This window comes from Panulirus ornatus, chromosome 15 (genome assembly GCF_036320965.1).
Source record: "Panulirus ornatus isolate Po-2019 chromosome 15, ASM3632096v1, whole genome shotgun sequence".
NCBI classification, from domain to species: Eukaryota; Metazoa; Arthropoda; class Malacostraca; order Decapoda; family Palinuridae; genus Panulirus; species Panulirus ornatus.
The window spans coordinates 9526491-9548808 of NC_092238.1; the positions used below are offsets into that span (position 1 = coordinate 9526491).

General features: G+C 44.8%; 1 protein-coding gene across 7 annotated transcripts in view; it reads right to left on the reverse strand.

Moving 5' to 3' along the window:
• DIP2 (disco-interacting protein 2) overlaps nucleotides 1–22318 on the reverse strand; it is a 520124-nt gene that overhangs the window by 148322 nt on the left and 349484 nt on the right. For 3 of the 7 annotated variants that reach the window (XM_071670476.1, XM_071670474.1, XM_071670475.1), the window contains exons 2-4: nucleotides 20627–20704; nucleotides 17131–17238; nucleotides 14118–14207 (exon numbers count right to left, since the gene is read on the reverse strand). In XM_071670476.1, coding sequence (XP_071526577.1) covers nucleotides 14118–14207; nucleotides 17131–17238; nucleotides 20627–20704 — 276 coding nt within the window. The remainder of the gene's footprint in view (nucleotides 1–14117; nucleotides 14208–17130; nucleotides 17239–20626; nucleotides 20705–22318) is intronic. The other 4 variants (XM_071670479.1, XM_071670478.1, XM_071670477.1 and 1 more) reach the window with 3 other exon arrangements.

The following is a 22318-nucleotide window of genomic DNA, read 5'->3' on the forward strand; positions in this document are numbered from 1 at the left end:
AGGTATAGCTACGTTAGATATGAGAATGAGAAACAGAAAAGGTGGAAGTATAGTTCCCTGAGAACTGAGATCTTTAACTCAAAAGGTATTGTAAATTACCTGTTTTACAACTACGAGTCATAACCTGTTACGTGGGAAGTTGTTTACGCTTCTTCCCATTTTTCACAGATTTCTATCCACGCGGATTTTGTACGTTTCGACGCGCATGTCATATTCCTGTAGAGCTCTCACACAGTCTTTCTATGCCATATCAACATACTGTTGTCTAACACACCTACAGTAATACTCTAGTGATCAAGCAACTAGACAGGCATAATGTCTCCGTCCTGAAATCATGTTCCCTTATATAAGTAACTGATTCCAAGAAATATTTAGGCCTACATCTTACGACACTCAAAAATCTTAATAACTGTATACCATCACTGTTATCAGTCGAAGGGCTTCGGAAACTGCGTCGACTTTCCCTTTATGATTGACGCATATCTGAATCACCTTAAAATTATCTTTAGAATTATGCCAGAGGCCAGGCTCTTTCCCTATTACAATCAGTATAAGAGAAAAAAGGTGGAATTGGTGAGCCTGGTGTTTGTGTGTGTGTGTCCTCCTCCCCTCCTCTACACTGCCACGCATCCTCTTCCGCCTCCAAGACTACTATCACCCCGCACAACTAATACAATCAATCACCCTCCGTCCACACTACCTCACCACCACGGCCACCACTGCCGCTATCATGCCCCGCCTACACTACTGCACGGCGTACTCAGCCCACACAGCTGCCCGCTACCTTCCCCCGCCCACTCTGCCACGATCACTCCGTACCCACCACATCAACGCCCCACGAGCAGTATGGGCGGGCCCGGAACACACCCTAACGACGCTGTGGGCGCGCCCCACCCTAGCTTCTGAGGTTCCTTCACCACCTGCAGTCTTACCACTAATCTCAAACACGACATTTTCCAAAACAGTGAACTCGTTCAAATAACAAATAAATACTACATAATGGAGAAAAGAAATATAAGTAAATACTGGAGCAATAATTCTATCTGATATTGTATGTTCCACAAGCGGTATGTATATTTGCGTGTGTGGACGTATGTATATACATGTGTATGGGGGGGGGGGGGGTTGGGCCATTTCTTTCGTCTGTTTCCTTGCGCTACCTCGCAAACGCGGGAGACAGCGACAAAGTATAATAAAAAATAAAATATATATATATATATATATATATATATATATATATATATATATATATATATATATATATAATATTACTTTAATATCTTCAACAACTGTACTAGAACACTGCCTACCTCACACTAGGGAATGGCTGTCATATGTAATCAGCGATTAAAGAAAATAACATAAGATACGTGGTGACCAGCCCAAGATAACGCAGTGATAACACCTTACCCACCTAAGGGCTGGTATCGTGACAAAGGTAAACTAGTTTTCAGTTAACCTGAAAAATTGAAAAAAAAAAAAAAATCGAGTACAAAGACAGCGAGGTGGTTAGGAAGATGATGTATATGACGTTCATCTAACCCAAGCTGGAATACACTGCAACTCAGTTCTAGCTACGAGCGACCATCAATAAATTACATCTGAAGTAGCTTTCATTACTGATTTTACTGTTAGTGAACGCAACGTTCATGGAAATTACTAGATTTTCCAGAGGCAATTTAATAATCTTCGCTTTGCTCTTTATACGGTGGATGGTATCGTAAGTGGGCGTAGCTTGGAAAAGGGTCAGGAAGATATTTAAAGTTGTAAACACGTGTAGCAGCAATGTGCAGCAGACGGAAATTTTCAAGAGCTACGCCCAAAAGGTGGAACACTAATAAAGAACTTCATGGTCCACCCCTAAAAAGAAAATGGGACAAGAAAAACTCGCTGACACCGGGGAATGTTATAATCATCTCTTATCATTACTCCATTCTCAGTTTAATGGGGGTACACTGGGTACAAACAGCCTCTGAAACATCACACACACACACACACACACACACACACACACACACACACACACACACATCCTCAACTTGCGCTCAGAGTATTAAAACAAAGACTTCCACCCTTACAAATGTGCTTCTAACTCCATCTCTGACCACACTAAGTTGACTCGTCAAAATGAGACCAGTGTCCCTATTCGTACCATCATCACAAACAAAATGTTACAAAGCATCTGATCCACAATTATTCCACTAACATATTCATCTGCAATATCCCAAGCCCTATTCAATTTTCCTCCTCCACCTATCCTCTCCCTCGTTCTAGCGAATTATCTGGTACTTTCAACTCATATATATATATATATATATATATATATATATATATATATATATATATATATATATATATATATATATATATATATATATATAATCATGACCAACTTATTATGAGTCGGACGTTCTACATGACCATGACAACCAAGACGTGCATCCAAGCGCTTTTCTGATGATTCTTTCTACATCACATAACCTTCTCACATCTTCATTCTATCCTCCTAATTCCAACTGCACTTCACAAACTATCTATCGCTACAGATATCTTTTTTACCTGTCTAACCTACACCCATCCATTTGGGTTGCCCAGCCATAAGTCAGTACTGTTACAAATAATCTTTTATGGAAGCTTCTTGTACAAGTCTAAGTTTGATTTCTATATTCCATCCATCAATATTTTCAGTGTACCCACACAACTTTTCTCCTTTGCATGACCCTACTTTAAACTTCAACTTTCCCCACAGCCATCCTCATTAAACTTTACTTCAAATACTTAACCTCATCCTAAACTTTCAGTTCTTCATCATGCACACTGATCGCACAATCTGACCTCATTTTCCTTTCAAAAACTTATTCTTAATACTTTTATTCCATATATTTTTAGCCTCTAAATACATCATCGTATCGGTCCTGCAAACAAAACAGCATCATCTGTATACAGTAACTATGGCAACATTCATTCCGTTTCTCCACAGTTAATCATAGCATAACAAACACACTATCTCGATCTTATCTCATGCTATCTTCATCCTTAAAAAAATAAATCAAAATAATGACAGTAACATCACACAACTTTGACGAACTCCTACACATATTTCAAGACATTCACGCACAACACTTACGCTCACACATCCACCACTTCCATCATAAAAGCATCTTAAAAGCATTCAAAACTCTCCCTCGCACATCACGTTCTGTCAAATCTTCCTAAAGTGCTTTCCCATTCATCTTATAGTAAGCCTTTTCGAAATCCATAAATTCTGTATACACCTTTTGCAAACTTTCTCCTCACTTTACTCAGTGCAAGGCTCTGATCTACACACTTCTAACAGTTTTAAAGTGATCAGCCACACTCCTATACGTCTTGCCAAATGCGTTCCTCTAATTCTAACACTTATACTCCCGTTCCCTCAATACAGCGGAACAATTATCGCCTTCGTCCAGTCATTAGGCACCTGACTACTTTCGGAAGCTTCCAAGCACACTTTCCATACCCACTCTACAGCAGAGATAAAATCAAGTATGTGTATTTCCTACATGAAAAATCTTATTTATGAAAGTAAACATCAACATGAAATGTATAACACTTGAAAAGCAAATGAAACCCTAGAGAAACTTAAAGTTATCTCAGGAACAAGTGATCACTCATTACACCCGACAATATTTACAGAAAACGGCTACTTCGTCCAAGGTTACCTGAAATCATTTCTTCTATCTGCACGAACTACTGAAGACGCAACAAGTGTCCCAGCTGCTCTCTCACAGCTTACTTGTAGATAATATTTTGCAACACACTGACATACACAATCAAGATAACACTGTCAGGTGTGTTGTTCTTTCTCAACACATTGACATAAACAATCAAGATAACACAGGTGCGTGTTTTCTCAAAATTTCATTTCAATTTCTGCTTCCGAGTCCGTCGTTGCGAGATGTACCCGATTGGTCGAGGTAATCCGAAAAAAAAGACAGGAATAACAATGTTAATGACCTAAACTTAGCAAAGACAGAAGCGAGTAGAAGCAATGAAAAGGCGAAGAAAATATTAGTGTCAAAGAGGTAAAGGATTCGAATTCAAGTCTACGGAACTAGCCCTCACTCGCTCACAATTTACTAGCGCATCTTGCTTGCTACTCATCTCTGTACTTGTCTCTCTTTTCAAACAGGACAACCAAAACTGAACTCAGTATCTAAGGATACCAACCTTGAATACAGAGTCCAGCTTTGGTCGACCTACTTATATAAAGTGACAGACCACTCTAGCTACAGGCATCTGAGATACTTCCCACACTAACAAACAAAGCCTGATGTTGTTCAGACGACCTTAACTTATTTAGGTTAAATAAAGGGAAGGCTAAAGAGGGGATCTAATACAAATATTCTAAACTATACATGACGAGACTAGCTGTGCGCGTATGAGGTCGCTGTTCGTTTGTTCCTGAAGTTACCCCGCTGAAGCGGGAAAGGCAATTAAGTATCACAAAAAAAATATAGTTACCAACGTCTTCCACATGCTCTTGATGAATGCAGCTATTCAAGACTTGAACACTCTGATAACACCCGAGGTAATGTAAACAAATTCTCCGGTAGGGTTTATATTAAATGAGGTAAAGTAGGCCACTTTTTCTTGAACAGGAAAGCTAAAACAGATCATGATTTTATCATCATGAACTGCTGAAGGCAACAACATTAGATGCGGTGTAGACTAGACGAACACCTTGCTTCAAGTGCATGACTGGTGTTACTTGTGTCTTCTAAGCTGAAAATCCTTTTCTTCTTTCTTTCATACTTGGTCGCCGTTTCCCGCGTTAGCGAGGCGGCCCCCAGATACAAACAAAGGCCGCATCCGTTAACATCCATTCTCCAACCGTTAAGTGTAAAGCACCAAAACCACAGCTCCCTATCCACAATCAGGCCCTACAGGCTTTCTATAGTTTACCCCGGCCGCTTCACAGGCTCTGTTTCAGTGACAGCTCATCGACCCTGTATACCACATAGCTCCAATTCACTATATCCCGTACACGCCTTTCACCCCCCTGCATGTTCGGGCCCCAATCACTCAAAATATTTTCCATCCCATCCTTTCTTCTCTAATTTCGTTTTCTCTCTTCTCTTTGTTCCCTCCCGTTCTGACACGTATCTTACTTTGTTAATCTTTCCTCACTCATTCTCTCCGTATGTCTAAACCGCTTTATCACATCCTCTTCAACTCTCTCAACCACACTCGTTTTATTATCACACCTATCTCTTGCCCTTTCATTACTTTCTCGATTAAACCACCTCACACCAAACACTGTCCTTCAACATTTCATTTCCAACACACCTATCCTCCTCCGCACAGTCTTATCTATAGCCCATGCCTAGGACTACTAAAGAGATCTTCCAAACCACCCATTTTTGCCCTGCCAGATAATAATAAAAGAAAAATAGATGAATTTCTCGTTACCGTTAGCTAACGCTTGCTCTTCTCCTCTCTCAACACTAAACTCTTTGTTTGTGATCATAATAAACAGCCTCGAAGGTATCCACAATGGTCTGCTGTCATACCCGTTCCTCTGGACACGAGTGAGGGCTGTTTTTATATCCCCCACAGTTTATTGTTATACGTACTGTCTCGGTATATCTTCAACCCGTCAGTGAAGTTAATACAATGAACCATTTATCATTATCATTCTTGTAAACATTAGTTACTATCACTGACGTTACAGACTGAAATTACCATTATCATAATCATTATTACCATCATTATTATCATTATCTATCTATCTATCTATCTATCTATCTATCTATCTATCTATCTATCTATATATATATATATATATATATATATATATATATATAGAAGCACACAATGTACCCACCAGCATCCAATCACTTGACCTCGCCTTCCCACCAACACGGCATGAATCGCTCGAGGCTCTTTTCATCACTAACACTAAATATGGCCACTAAGACAGCACGCACTCACTCCCTCAAGTTACTGTCAAGTCCATAACTTATCCCAACCCCCCTCTCCCAATCCCCCCTTACCCAATCCCCACCCCACTCCACCTTACCCGTGGTGGGGTCTGAGTCAGCGGAGAGCTCCAATATCAATTAGGTAAGAAAGAGTAAACAGCTCCGCGTGTGGACACTTCCAGGACGCGAGGAGTGAGTGAGAGAGTGAAGAGGGCTGGGTGGAGGCCGGGGCTCAGGATGAGACAGCGGGGAGTTCAGGGTGAACCGCGCGGAGTTCAGGGTGAAGCGCGCGGAGTTCAGGGTGAGCGTGTTGAGTTCAGGGTGGGAGTGAAGAACTCAGGATGAGACAGTGAGGAGTTCGGACTGAAGCAGTGAGGTGCGTAAGGTGACACAGTGAGTTCAAAGTGAGACAGTGAGGAATTCAAAATAAGGCGCTGAGAGAGTTCTGGGTGAAACTGAAGATTTCAGAATGATACTGTGATGTGCTTAGGGTGATGTAGCGACTTTTAGAGTGAGACAACAAAGAGTTCAGAGTGAGAGTGACCCGTTCAAGTTCAAGGCAAGAGTGACGATTTCAGGGTGAGACAGATGGGAGTTTTTGAGTGACAGAGTAGGTGCTTAGGGTGATACACAGTTCAGAGCGAGAGAACGAGGAGTTCAGGTTAAGACACACGGAGTTCCAGGTGAGACTGTGAGGACCTCAGGGAAAGATAAGTTCGATAAGTTCAGAGTCAGTCTTTAGGGTGATATGGTGAAGGGGGTTTAGAGTGACAAAATGAGTTCAGGGTGAGACAGTAAGAAGTTCAGTGTGTGAAGCTCAAGGCGAGATTTTCGTGGAAGGCTTGGTTCAGGGTGTTGGGAGATAATATGGGGATTCGGGGAGTCAGTGGGGGATAATGTGGGGGTTCTGGGTGAGTAAGGGAAGATACTGTGGGAGATAAAGGTGTGTCAGGTGGAGACAATGGGGATTTAAGGTATCAAAAGAGACACTGTGGGGTCTAGGGTGTCAGACGGAGATGCTGAGGCTGGTTCATGAGAAATAATAGAGGGGTTTAGGGTGCTAAAGGGAGATACTATGGGGGTTTAGGGTGTCAGGTTGAGAAAATGTGGGGATATAAGGTGGGGTTGTCATGGGGAAGATACGCGAGGCGATCTGGATGTAAGGGCGACAGTGTGTAAACCAGGCAAGAGACGAGAGGGTGAGCGCGCTTCACCTCAACCTGGTTTACGGATACAAGGCGAGGCTACACATGTGTCGGGCGGACCACGAGCGGAGAGCAACAGGCGCCACTCAACGTGTCACGGTGAGCCAGGGTCAGCACCGCCAGGAACAGAAATAGAAGGCGCCAGTACTCTAGTGTCAAGGCAGTGCGAAAGACTATCTCGGTGGCATGATGAAGGACTTAGGGTTTAAGACCCGGGCGGGCGAGGTGACCTGGGCGGCAGGAAGCTGGCAGGCGAGGTGACCTGGGAGGCAGGAAGCTGGCGGCCACTACACTGCTGATCTCAATAGCCCGGGTGTGAGTTCCCCGCCACGGATGCGATTAGACCAGTTGGCTCTCTTACGCCCCCAATGGGTTCAATAGCCCTTGTGACACGTCCTCCTGACTTCGTGTGGCCTGATAATAACATGGCCAACTTGCGTAACAGTCTTTTAAGTATATGAAATGAAGGGAACTGTGAGGCAGGACCGGGAGGGAGTTTAGAATAGTGAGTTAAAACTGGTGTCCAGAACAGCGTTGTACCCGCAGTGTCACTGGCCTATGATCCGAGTGATAACGCTATATGAGATCACACGAAGTCATCTGTCACTTACCACAGCGGCCGTGAGATAATGTATCTACAGTATCAGGTCTGTGTAGCACTTCCCATGTCCCGCAATAAACCGAAGATGCATCTCAGCGTGTAATACGACCTGTGCTATCATAGCAACGAATTAAGACGACAACGACACGTCTGTTGTAAAAAGCGAGAACTTTCATTGGCTCATTCTTGCCTCTAAACCTTAAAACACAAACACACGAGCCGCATCGAGATATGCGTTCCTATCCATCAATCTCAGTGGTCCGGATTCGAATCTCGGTCAGGGCAGTCGGCTTACAGCCAATCCAGCTGTTCATCCTACCATTTGAGAGTGGACGATGAAAGGCTACCTGACGGGTGTGTATATGTGAACACACAAGGAAGGTAAAAAAAATAAAGGTAGTATATATACAAGGTTAAGTGATGGGGCAACTCAAGTATATAACTATCAGTGTAATACATTAACAGTAATTACATGCACACTACTGCAACCTAACAGATACTAGCAAAACATCGCAAAACATTTAATGAGCTGACACACATTCAAGCGCACACAGAACTGTCAATGTGTACAGACGTGCCCACCGTCACACACATGGGCATGTGGTTGTACGTGAGTAAGCATACCGATCTCAGGTGGGACTGAGTTTACAAACACACACGGCTACTGAAAGACACCAGCTGCGCTCGGCTCGCATGAAGAGAGGCAAGGAAAAAATGTAACTAGACGGCACTAATGCCTGTTAACTGCTTCACCGAAGTCGACACGAAGAGTAATTACCTTTCCAATAAAATCAACTGACATACTAGACCTGTGAAATTACGATGGGGAATTTTACTCCAGCGGGTTGGCATAACGAATACTGTTCGTCTATCCGGTGAAGTAAATACAATACCATATCGAACTCACAGCAAAAATATGTACAATATTCCTCAGACTGCTACTCCAAAGAGTATATACGTCGCTCATGTTCACTTCTTTTTCTGCTAAGAAAAGTAATGCCCTGCAACGATAATACTCACTAATATGACATACTAAACAATCTTTAACATTAACCTTCCCCAGAATACCTTCATTTTTGCCGCTTTTATATGCCCAGGTGTCAAACCTGCCATATCAAAAAGATGTATTAGCAAAGCCTCTTAATACTGTCATTCTCGTGTTTCAAAAACTACGTAAGGCGTTATATTCCCAAAATTCAGGAGCTTTGGTGGAAGAATACATAAAAGTATCACAAATGATTTTAGTCTATCCTTAAATATGTCGTCCATTTCACAGAAAACATGCAAACCACAGAAAACGAAAGCTTCCATAGGGTATCTCGTGTAAACTCATTCCTCCTCGTATTCAAAATCATAAAGATGATAAAACATCGGTACAGAATATATACACTGTGTTTATGCTTTATAAATTGAAATAAAGAAACCAATAGGATAGATCATACCGTAATGAGAACATATCTCCTGGAAACAAGTTATCTAACGGTAATAAGAATAGCTTACACCAAACAAGAACACTACTGCCATACCAACATGACTATTCTGGCTATCATTTGGACGGATATTTCTGCAAATTACTATGATGACGAGATATATATATATATGGCACGTAGAAGTGTTATGATAGCCAGGTATATAAAGTAACAAGCCGTCCAGAGCCTGTTCGCTTCATGTGATGCAGCGATGGACGCAAATATATCCGACACTTACGAGATGCAGTGACGTTACCGACTCGTACTCCCCTCCCTTGTCATTATGATAGCAGGCGTGAGCCTGCATTACAAGAATTAAATAGTACACGGCCTATATTGACGCTAAAATTGTTGCAAAACATTCCGAAAAAAAATTCCTTGTTGAGATAATTTTTAAGTTATAAATCAGGTAATAGACAATTATTACATCAACTACTTGAACTCTAACAATGATTTTCTATACTTAGGCCATATCTTCGTTTTGATCAAAAAATCATAAAAAATACGATTACGAAAAGATTCGCCCTATAACTCTTTGTTATAGGTTATAGGTTTGTTCATACCCTAACCTAACCAAACCTAAAATCAATGTCCCAACCTAATTAATCCAAGAAAAACGTTGGAATGGGTAAAGAATCTCCGTGATATATATATATATATATATATATATATATATATATATATATATATATATATATATATATATATATATATATATATATATATATCCTATCACATTCCTGTTATCTAGGAGAGGATGCAGTAGCAGCCTAGCCCCGGATGGTGAGGAGGGTATAAATGTGTCATAGCGTGAGTATCAGCGGCCCTGCCACCACCATCCGCACCTCACTATCATCAGGTACACCCAACCACCACTAACCACTGTGCTCTCAGACCGAGAGGACAGGATCTTCAAGAGCAGGCCGCCTTAGGAAGAAGGGACGCTCGGCAACACAATGTCTTAGAGGAAGAAAACACTCTCTTGTAAATATACAGGTTCTATTCTTGAAGCAAACACTTATGAAACATCCTCGGGTCATGTTTCGTAAGAGGCTTCTGGCAGAGTTTTAAGGCCAGGTGGACTAAACAAACAGTTATCAGCTAAACGTCACGAGTGACTCCTGCTTCTACTGTGAGAACCTCGTAAACGAGTCTCCTACACAAAGCCTTGTCCTCCGTTTTCTAATTTCCCTCGGGGACCAGGCTACCAGCCCCTCCCGGGGTGAGTCTCTCCGTCATGGATCAGCCTCCCCCAACAGGTCAGCCTTCCCCCGTTGGTCGGCTTAAAACTCACACATCAGCCTCAACCCACAGATCACCCTATCCCTTACGGACCAGCCTGAGCCCTCTCCCCATTTCATGGGCCAGTCTCCCACTGTTTTCTTACCCTTTTGACTAAAGTGTCCCAGATTTATTCTGGATGATTTGTTTTTCGTTTCTGTGTAGTTACCAAAGCCGTCTCGCTAACGACTCGAGGGAGTTATGGGGGTTCTTCAGAGGCATTCGACGAAATCCAGTTTCCTTAATCACTGTCTACTATTTCCGCAAGCCAAGGAGTTTTTTTTTCTTCCCCATTTATTTCCTTTTGAAGTCAACGGGAGCATTTCCTTTCCAATTTGTCGGCAGCCTCGCGCAGGACTACCTCCAGTCTGCCTCTGCCTTCGCCTCCAAGGGGATACATGTAGCGGCTCCATTCTATATCAGCCTCGACCGTACGGCACAGACGCTAAGTTGTCGCGTCGTTTAAAACTATCACCAGAAAGGCAATCCCAAGGATGAAAAAAAAAAAAAGCCCAGATTTATGAGAAGTCGTTATCCCCTGATATATTACGAAAATACTTTCTCGTTAGAAACGTTATCATTGATATATTTCAAGAATATAATTTAGTTTAAAAAAGGGGGGGATAAAACTGTCTGAAACTACACTGTCATGATTCCTTTTTATTAACTCGTCCCAGGAATCACCCCCCCCCCCCCCGCCCACCTACTTCCGATTAACCTTACACACACACACACACACACACACACACACAAGTACAAAACACTACCCCGCACTGTGCAAACAGGTAGTTACATCCAGTTCGACCCTTTGCCTATTATTTCAGGTAATAATCAATCTCTAAAGTTCAACCAGCAGGATGATGGAAGCCTCCTTCAGGTACCCAGGGTGAGGGAGGCACCTTCAACGGGTCATTCTAATCTCTTCTAAGTCAGTCTTCTTCGTGAGTAAGGGCGAGCCCTCACATGAGTCAATGTTCCCTTCTAAGGTTAGCTTCCTCTATGAGTCAGCCTCCCATCATGTTAAGTCTTCCTTCCAACGGTAGTGTCTCCCTCCAATGGATACTTTCGACTACAAACTGGCCTTCTTCTATACACAAACCTCCACCTATGGCAGACCAGCTCCCATGCAAAGAAGTCTGCCTCCTTCATCATCAGGCAGCCCACCACAGCAGGTAGCCATGATCCCTCCTCCACCACCACCCTCAGTAGACGAGCGTCGCCCACGACACAAACCTCTACCCTCGTGACACCCCCTACCACGGAGCATCATTCCCGTAAAAGGTCAGACTCCATAATTAATAAGCCTCCTCATCCCTTACAGATGAGCATACCTCAGGGATCACACTACCCACATGGGTTAGTTCCTCTCCCTACAGGGCTTTAATCTCCATACTAGTTAATCTCCTCGCAAGGTTCGGTTGCATCTCCATGGATCAGTTTCTCATATGACTGGGCCTTCCAAACCATTACCCTCCGGTATGGTTCGGCCTCCTCCTCTAGTTGAGGCTGTCCCCCCCTTATGGTCAACCTCCCTACACAAGTTAACCTTCCCCAAAGGTAAGCCTTCTCTCCGTCAGCCTCACTTCCCCAGGCCAGCTTCCTTCTACGGAGCAGCCCTCCCCGACGGGTCCACATCTGCTCACTCTCACCCATATACCTGGCCAAGCGTAACTGGCATTCCCCAGGGGGTGTGAGGTCACCCGGAGTTTGTCATGCCGACTCTCACATTCCCCGACGGATAACCATGCAAATCAACAGAGGTGGGATATCATTCATCTTCATTTTCGCCAGTGATAAACACATCGATGTCCAGCGAGTATTATGAGCTCAAGAGACGTGACAAATGCTAATGAAACCAATAATTACTAACATACTGGAGTTACGTGAGAGTAATACCTCCCTCCTCACTGCTTTGCCAGTGTCCTGGGGAACACCGTCTACGACTTTGCACACTATTCCCATCAAGCAACATCGTGGGATTTAGCAAAGCAGGCGCCAAATGACATGTCGCTTGAGTCCACGTCACGCACAGAATAAGATGGACACCTACATACACGTAAGACCATCGCTCATTACATCGGATGTAATGTAAACTACTAACGATGGTGACGAGGTTCCTCAAGGACATAAGTTGCTCATAAGAACAATTAATATGAAACTTGGACATAAAGTTGCTCTTAACAAAGCTAATACAAAACTAAGTTTTTTTTTAATATCACGTACAGCTAGCCAATCAACATGTCTAGAGCTCCGTGACCACCGTGATTCAATGGAGTTTTATGCAAGACGACGTCAAACAGACTCGAGTGAATAAAGAAACGTATAGTCTATCAAAACACTGACGCGAAAGTGTTGCCCATGGAACATTAGCATCTCTTAGGGCGAAAACTGCCAGACACTACCAGCTGTCAAAGCTCCGTCGTTTCACCGATCTTTATTTTCTTACCATAGCTTAATTATTCACTCGAATGAATATTCAAATTCACCTAAAAAAACGTTTTTCTATTTCATTTTCTTCGCCCCTAAATGAGACGTTAGAAGAGATTTAATGTGTTGAGAGGATGTAATCCACGAAAGACCTGTGATCCTGCCCTTTAAGAGAGCAAAGGACACGGTGATGATGCTGCTGGTGGTGGCACGAGACAAATGAAGAACCACAACCGGCGGCAACGCGCAGAGAAGCAGCATAACCAAGAGGCTGATCGACTGTATCCTATCAGTCGTTCTCTCCCAAGCAGCAAAGCATACACGAGTGACTCCCTCATACAGTGCGGTAGCACTAGCCTCAACGTTCCGTCTGTGTACAACAGTATGATGCTGTCGTGATGACGCTTCCCTTTCTACGTCCCGTGAATCATAATACTACTGAAAAACAAAAATCGTCAGCGGACTCAAGTCCTACAAAAAAAAAGAATCCTTGAAATGATTTCCCTTTGTCTTTTGTTTTTCCCTTTCGTAATCCTTTCTATAATTCAATTAAGGCTCGGCCTTGATGTGAACCATTTTTTTCGTCCGTGACTGGAGCCTCCAGCGTAAAAAAGGAAAAAAAAAACCAACAGCCCTTAAAGGTGAAGCTGCCAATTTAAGCCAGCTAATAAATGTACCGTAACTACTAAAAGAACTCTCTCTCTCTCTCTCTCTCTCTCTCTCTCTCTCTCTCTCTCTCTCTCTCTCTCTCTCTCTCTCCCAACGTTTTTTTTTCCGCGCTCGTTTCAGCTCAAATTAAAGGTTTTCGATGTAAATTACTCCCACTCGCCCATGAATCAGGAGTGGGGCAGGTGCTGGACCCACATGTACAGATGCACGTCCTCCAAACCTTCCGAGTTGTCTCGACCACATCTCGGTTAATCACGAAATGAAAAACTATAAGTTAAGGAACATCAAATATCCACTGATCATCCAAACACACAGCACTGCGACTCGTACTGTAACTAGTATGCATATGTCAGTAGTACACGGCAGGTACTTACCAGGGGCGTGACTATGTTCCTCCTCTAAGCCAATCAACCATTTAGTCCGGTACGTAACGTAGCAGTCACTTACCTGCGGGGTAGCGCTGGACGTCGCCGCTAGAGGTTCATCCAGACGGGTTACTTACCAGAGTGATAGCGAGACTCATTCCTGGTGACGCGCCGCTGAGCTCTTCGTCGTGAGCGCGTGGATGGGGAGGCCGCCTCAGCCTGCGCACCTGCGGCCCCAAACAACACACTACAACAACTGCGTGCAACATACCACCACTACCCAAGCCTTACACGGGCCACACCAGTGTCGGGAGGGCAGGAGACATCACTACCCCACCGGACACCATCTACAAGAGTAGCAGGTGGAGAAGGGGTGCCAGGCCAAAGATATATAAAGGCAGACCACGGAAATACAGGGGATCAAGCTGGGGAGAGAGGACACAGGGATCCAGTCAAGTTTTATGTACATCAGGGAGAGAAGACGGAGGTCAGTAATGGGAGTAAGATGTTGGGATTCTTACAGGCGCAGCAGACATCGAGACGGACGCACACGAAAGCTGAGAACAGTCAAGGGAATCTACAGCTAGTGAAGGAGGTATCCGATCACAAGACAGTAGTAAGAGTATAGAATTCTAATACCGCTTCGATGTTTAGGGTCGTCAGGGAGAGTCTAGCGCGGACCCATTCAAGGAACGGAGCTTGGTCACATCACGCTAATAAGCCGACGATATCACACGCAAAACATATGAGGAAATAAAGCTATAATACGCTTCACTTATTCTGACATCATTCAAACATACATCTACATGTAATATACAGACACGGGGCCCTTGTTCTGAACGTTATTCAAGGTAGTTCGATCCCCGTGCTCCTGTATCAACCACGGCAAACTAAAACCACGTCTAGGAATCTCACACGACACTCAGGTTCTACTGTCCACTAGACATAAACAACTCGTTACTGGATGACTGATGACGAAGTATTCCTAGAAAAACTGCATTGTCTTCTACTAGCGCCACCTTCCTGACGGTTGACTCAACTAGCGAAGTCGCTGCTGGTTTACGTGCGTCCATTGCTGTTGGTTGGGAGCTCCCACTGACTTAGCGAAGCCAGCATTCCGAAATACGACTATCTCTGACTTACATGAATGATATATGTAACACTTATCACTTAATTCACAGGATTCCCAATGCCAGGGTAATAAGTGTTTACTGCGGAGTCTGAGAGAACACGATGGCTGATCCTCACAGGAGGCTGTGGCATCCGCCAGGCCCGAGGCCAAACGAGGAGTCAGTCCAGACTCTCTCTCTCTCTCTCTCTCTCTCTCTCTCTCTCTCTCTCTCTCTCTCTCTCTCTCTCTCTCTAAGAAAGACGTAGTCGAGATGACTGTCATTTATAATGGCCGGTCTGCAAAGTTATACAATTATATTTAAAAAGAAAGAAAATTTTTTTTTTATCTTGTTTCTAATGACATTAAATGGAGCACGTTCTTCATCGGATGTTTCCTTCCTCCTCCCCCCATTGTAATTCGGTAACACATCACTTCAGAAGTGTTGAGGAAGGTAGATAAAAAGGAATATTCTTTAAACCGACAGTAGTGAGCAAGAAAATTCATGGTAATTTCGTGCACAGCGATACGATGAACGAACAAAATTTTTTTTTTCGGATTCATACCATCCTATTATATGCGGCGGTCTGAAACATCCTCCGAATGATGTATTTCCATACAAAAAAGCTCCACCTCAACTTCCAATTTAGTCGTAAAACATCTTGTTGCTTTACAGACCTGGCCAAAACGTCATATTAAAAATTAGTATCTATCATTTTCATTACTTGAATCATGAGCAGTGGGAGTTCGGACGGATCTAACACAGGAACGTGGAAGACAAAGGAAGGCAACTCCAAACCACGATTACACATGTACAAGGAAAGAGACATCCAAAGCACGAGTCAAGTCTTCAATGCATTAACGTTCCCCAAGAATGATATTCGAGATTAATGAAGGACGTTGACTGGGAGTAAAAAAAAAAAAGGATGACATACGAGAGGATGATAATAAGTCATGACAAATTGCAGTGGTCAAGGGAATACATGATCTGTAACCCGAGCGTTTGGGAAGGAAGGCTGGGGAAAGATTACATGTGTAATTTGCACTTCAGATCAGTTTAAAAAGAAGCAGCAGGAGCCAGGCAGCAGTCTTCTTAGGCGGGCCGTCTCGTTGCCACAAAGACCACAAGAATAATGTCCAAAAAGAAGAAAAAAGCAACAAGAGAAAAAAAAATTGTATAAAATCTGGTAAACAGAGATTATGCCAAGACAAACAGCGTGCATAAAGGTGACTCTGGAGAGAGTGAAGGGTGTCAGGACGGAAGGATTGTAACTGGGGCGAGGAGCAGACTGAGGGGGTGGAAGTGGGGTGGTACAGCCCATAACGAGAAGGGATATGGTGAAGGCAGTGGCTTTGAATCTACGTTTACATCTTAAGACTAAATTGAGACAACTTCGAAGATGCAATCCCCATTATCATTTTAGTGTGTATGTGTATGATGCACAGTGCCAATATACATGATGGTTATAGTACACAAGAGAGCTGGCAAGAGGTGCCAAGTGAGGGTGTATGGTGAGGGTTGTCTGGCGGCACCAAGTGAGGTGGGGCAGGGCTCCTAGGTGCTGCTACACGCCCTCAGCACCACCACCTGTGGGGAAGTGGCCACAGTGTGGAGAGGGGATGTGAGAAGTGGGAGACGTGAAGTGTGGTGGTGAGGGGAGGGGGAGGGGGTGTCTTGGACTAGCCAGGCGGGGATGGGAGGAACCAACCGGTTAATGGACTACGGGCACAGCACAGGCAGGTTAGTAGCTGGATGGGTCGTCGCTGCATGCTGGGTCCTGCCCTCAGCCTCCCCACTGACCGCAGCCACCAGCCGCACCCACCCAGGCGAGGCAACAGTCGGCCGCGCCTCCTGCTGCTTCCGGCTCCACCATCACTACTGACACTCACTGGCCGCTCTGACACGACCGTCTCTCTCTGACAGCAATATCCAGTTTGCATAGCTTTGTGATCGAGGCACATTGTAGAAGAGGTGGCTGGGGTGGGCGGCTTGGGGCGGGGTGGGGGGACGAGGCGGGCGGGTGAGGGCGGGTGGAGGGTACCTGACAGGTAGCGCCGCTCGTGAGTGGTGACGCTGCGATGTTCACTGCGGCGGCTGCGGCTGCTGGCACCGGAGCTGTGTTGTGCGAGCAGTGCCGCCTGGTGGGAGGCTGCACATGCAGGGAGAGGCGTTAGTCAACACGCCACAACGTTAGCCGTACAACACACTCACACACACACACACACACACACGCGCGCACACACACGCGCGCGCACGCACACACGCACAAATGGGGTGGGTGGGTGGTGCACACGCGCGCCCGAGTTAGTGGGGCCAGGTCGGGCATCACCAGCGTGGGGACGGGCCTGCCCAGAACCTGCCTCACCACCGCCCCTACAACCTGTGAACCCCAGTGTGAGGCAGGTACTGGGCAGCCACACATATAACATATGGCCAAGAGAAGTTATGTTAAATTGGGAAACAGAAGGGGAAAAGTTAGAGTTGGCACCATGACAAGACATGTTTGGGTGTAATGATCAATGGGTCACCCTTATTACACCAAGAAAGTAAAACCTTACAATAACTAGCTTCTATACTATCCACATCTTTTATCATCAGTACAAAAGGTTTTATTGAAGAGATATTTCATTATAACAACAGTATTTCATATATCCAATACCATTGAATCTACAAACTAGATTTTACTTTCGCAAAGGGAATATTCTGCGAGGGGCAGGCAATGCGATTATTGCATATCTTTTTAATACTAAACATCAGGAGCAAATTAGTAGACGGAAGTTTACAAGAACAAGAGGAATAACTGGACGTCAAATATTCCCTTGACAAAAGGTCAGACTGTGTAGCAGCAGAGCGGTGTTCTCAGGTGGGCCTTGACCAGACCACACTCCTCAAGTGGATGACTTCACCCCGTCTGACATTCTTCGGTGGACCACAGCCCCGTTACCTGCTGAACCAGAACCAACCCCCCCTCCGACAGTAATGTTGTTTAGTGTTCTTTTGGGGCAACACAATCTCTATCTAATGTTCTTCAGTGAACGAAAAACCTCTAATGTGGTATTGTTAAATGATCTAAAACTGTTCTGGTGTTCTGTAGTGACCAACAGCCCTTTTATCGAGTTGATCTCAAGTAAGCAAGACCCAAACTGTCTCGTGTCCTAAAACGATCCGAGTTCTCTCGCGTGGTGTCCTCATATGAACCAATGATATCCATTCTAATACTTTCTCGTGTACAACAAGGGCCCCTTAAAAGGTGTTCGCAAGCTGGTGAACCTAAATCCCTTATATTATATTCTCGGGTGACTTCACCTAGTCTGGTGCTTTCAGGTGAATCAAGTTGCCATTATCTAGTGTTCTCTGGTGGACCAGGAACCTTAATAAGGTACTCTCAGTTGAACCTAGACCCCTGATAGGATAAGCCTTATATAATCCTCAGGTCGATTTCGGAGGCCACGTCTCCTACCGGTCAGATATCACGATGCACGACAGCACCTCTGACTGGCTCGGCAATCAGTGGCTGCGCCCGGCAAGTCCCCACGTACCCACTATAGCCTGGCTGGCCCAAGAGACTTTTGAGAACCTGAATTTCTGAACAGGTTAGTCTTCACTGTTTCTAATAATCACAGGGAGAGCAGTGAACAGTTCTGGGACCCACACGTCTACACTATTTTCTTCTCGCTGGACTTGAGGCACGCCAGCATATCAATGGTGTTACAGCTTGTCTCGCATGCCGGTCACCCGGCGAGAAATGATTTTCACGTGAAGGTGGTTCTACAATTCTCCACGGGCAGATTACAGTCTAACTGTTCCGTCCACAGGTGAAGAAAGAATAAAAATACATATTGTCCGTCGTCCCGCATAGCAATTTCTGACGAGGCAATGAGGCCTGGCAAGTGTTCCTGATACCTACCAATTTTGCTGACTCGCCCGTTTTAAAAGTTCGAAGATTCCAGAGAAGTGATGTTCGCTTTGTTGTGCTCGATGATGATAAGGTCCCTATCACACTGCTCTCGCAGATTTCAGTCTCCTCCTTTCCCTGTGTTCTGTACAGTTTCTCTCTCTCTCTCTCTCTCGATTTCCTCGAGAGCTAATCGGTTGAAGTGCATGCGACTCGCTCGGATGACTTGATCAGACTGTAATCTACAGATGAAAAATTTCTCATGCCTGTACTAACATCCTCTGCTCCTCATCATCATGTGAAGATGCGGTCTTCTTTTGTTTCTTCTGTGTTAGAAATGAAAATGGGAGTCAGCAGTGAGGCACGCGTTAACTTCCTAGGGAAGAAGGCATCGAATAAGACACGATTTAAATGATGTAAAGGTCTGTTTGTCAGGAAGTTGCATGTCCGTCACCATATTTACACTTTTGTATGCCATGATGAAATGTATGAAATGCTTTTGCAAAACTAGTGTATGTTACGCTAACATATTTGTTTATCCTTTACAGCAGGAAAGACTACGATCCCATGGCAGTGTTCTCTTTGGAATTAAATCCCCTGGTTTGGGATTATCAAGAGAACCCGGACCACTGGTCTTGAGGTGACAAGATACTCTTGTCTAGTGTACTCAGAATAACCAAATCATCTTGTCTAGCGTCCTTTGGTGGACAAGCATAGCTTTTCTGAATTTTTTAAAAGGACAATTCTTCCCTGATACGTTATCGTATACACTCACTCTGAGGGATAGCGTTCTGATGTGGCTTACAACACTAGCCTGACTTTGCGACGAGATCCATAATACTTAACACGACGTTATCATGTTGAATACAACCCTCGGGAGTTCTCACGTGGACTGAAGCCTCTTGCTGACGTTCGTTTTCACGAGAGCCCAAACTCACATTCGCTTCAGCGTTCGCTTGCGGACGTGGCCACCTGATCTCATGCTCTTAAACATCACAGAGCCCCTTGCTCTTATGTAGCTTAAACCTCTAATCTTGAACTTTCATGTGTACTAAACCTCCCCACTTGGTGCTCTAGCGCAAAGTAGAACCCCTTAACGCAGTTCTCTCACACGAACCTCAACACCCGGCCTAGTTTTATGATGATAATTAACCAAAAGCCTATAGTCTTCTACTGTGGTAAACATGCGGCATAGTCTTCTTATAATGAGAGGAATACCACCACGGGTGTTTCATTATGGTCCAGTACCCAGGCTGCAGTTCTCAAGATCAGATATGAAATCAAACCGTTCAACTACGTCTTAATCACTAACACGAGGTGTGGCGACCGACACACAGACGGGGGCAATGAAACTCAACACACGCAAAACTGACCCGTCGAGCACGATAGTACGACCTTGGGCACCGTTAAGTGTCAGGTCAAGGGCCATGCTATCACACCCAAGGGTCGTAACGTCATTATCAGGCCAGGATCAGGCGCAGGCCAAATAAACACGTAAGAACACCGCTCTTGCAGCCTCGGGGCTAAGCAATTTGAAGACTCAGCAGCAGCAGCAGCAGCAGCAGATAAGTGTCCCATGACTGCACCACCTGCAGGAGGGTTCTGCCGAAGCCACCTTCCACCGCTGGGGTGCCACACTTACCCTGGGTTGGGTCCCTAATGACATACGGCTGGAGGAGGCGCGCCTTCTTCTTCTCATAACCTTTCTGGGTGATGTCGCCTGCGGGGAAAGACGGAAACACTAATTAGTAAGAAGAATAAACTAACTTACGAACACCAAACACTAACGACTCCGGTTCCCTGCGGGAGTACTCAACACACACCAAAGCTCTTCCTAAAGAAAGGAAGTCATTTGTTCACATTTCACTCGGAAGATCCACAAAATCATCTCACAGTAGTGTATGGAGGAAAGCAGGAGTTTTACACAGCATCTGGAAGCAATTACTTGAAAAATCTAGAATTCACACGCCAGTGGTGCGCTTAACTTATACATAACTCACTTGTTATCGTCTCTCAACTCAGTGTAGTTAACATGAGAATAACTATTTTACAATGAGTCGGTAAAACGGTGTTTGTACGAGATGAAGTACATGCACATGACCTTCAACTCCCTAGTATACGTATATACATATACATGTAATATCCATTGTGGTTTTAAGAAATATCATCGATCATGAGGAGACACCAGAACTCACTCGACAAGTATCAAAATTTGTAGCTGGTAAGCCAGGTTGTGCCGGGTATGTGGTGGGGCTGTTGAGAAGCGCCTCACTGATCCCCCAGCAGACCAGTGGAGGGAGACATCAGTCCCCTGAATCTACACAGAGAAGGTACCATTTGTTTCCATTTAGAAACGAGAGAATTTCTGTCCACTAATATTGGCAGTAACCCGTAGCACCATAGAGACAATGCTGCCCAGTTTCAGCAGACTGCAAGTGGTGCAACGGCTGCTCTGATATACTTTGAAGACACACACCCACGCCCCTAGCGAAATGCCCACCAATTAATGCCATGAATCTACCCTCTTCCCCCACAACTTAATTACCCGCTTCATCACCGCCCGCCTCGCGTCGCCGCCTGGCCACACAATGCCGCCTCGCTGCTCTTCCAAACGCATATTCATTTGCAGCGTAATTTTCGAGACCGATGCCCACGAGACCCGAATTCTGGCGCCTCTCTGCAGCCAGCATGTGGGGCATTGAGGCGTTCCGAGGCGGTTCCCAAAACATGGGGGTCTAGAAATTTCTGGCGTGAGGTAACTCCAGACGAGCTTGGGTGGCAACAGGCTCTGTGTTGTGGTGGTCAGTGACTCAAACCTCCATCACGCTCACTGACCAAAGAAAGTCAACCCATTACATCCATTTAAGTGTACTGGTCAGATGTTGGCACCACGACGCACATCCCCCAGATCTGCAGACATATGGCTGAACCAAACACTGTGTGAAAATCCTATTCCGCTAGACGTAAACGATCTCTCTCTCTCTCTCTCTCTCTCTCTCTCTCTCTCTCTCTCTCTCTCTCTCTCTCTCTGAGCCAAGTCCTCCAGCGACCCTGATGGAAAGGCGTGACGTCGCTCTTTTCCCAAATGACGAAAATATCCAGGTACACCACCCACCCACTCACCCTAGGACAAGCGCCACTGAGATCTCTCACACCCCGAAACCAATTTAGGGGAGAAACCAACCCTTTTGTAGTGGGTAATAAATTGCCCCGTGCTCTGCAGCGCTCGTGCCCTAACATCAAGTTCGGGGCCACTAATAGGGTATATATTCTGCTGCACCAGAGCAGCACTGCACCTCTGGATGTGATCCAGAGTATAAACAAATATCATGAA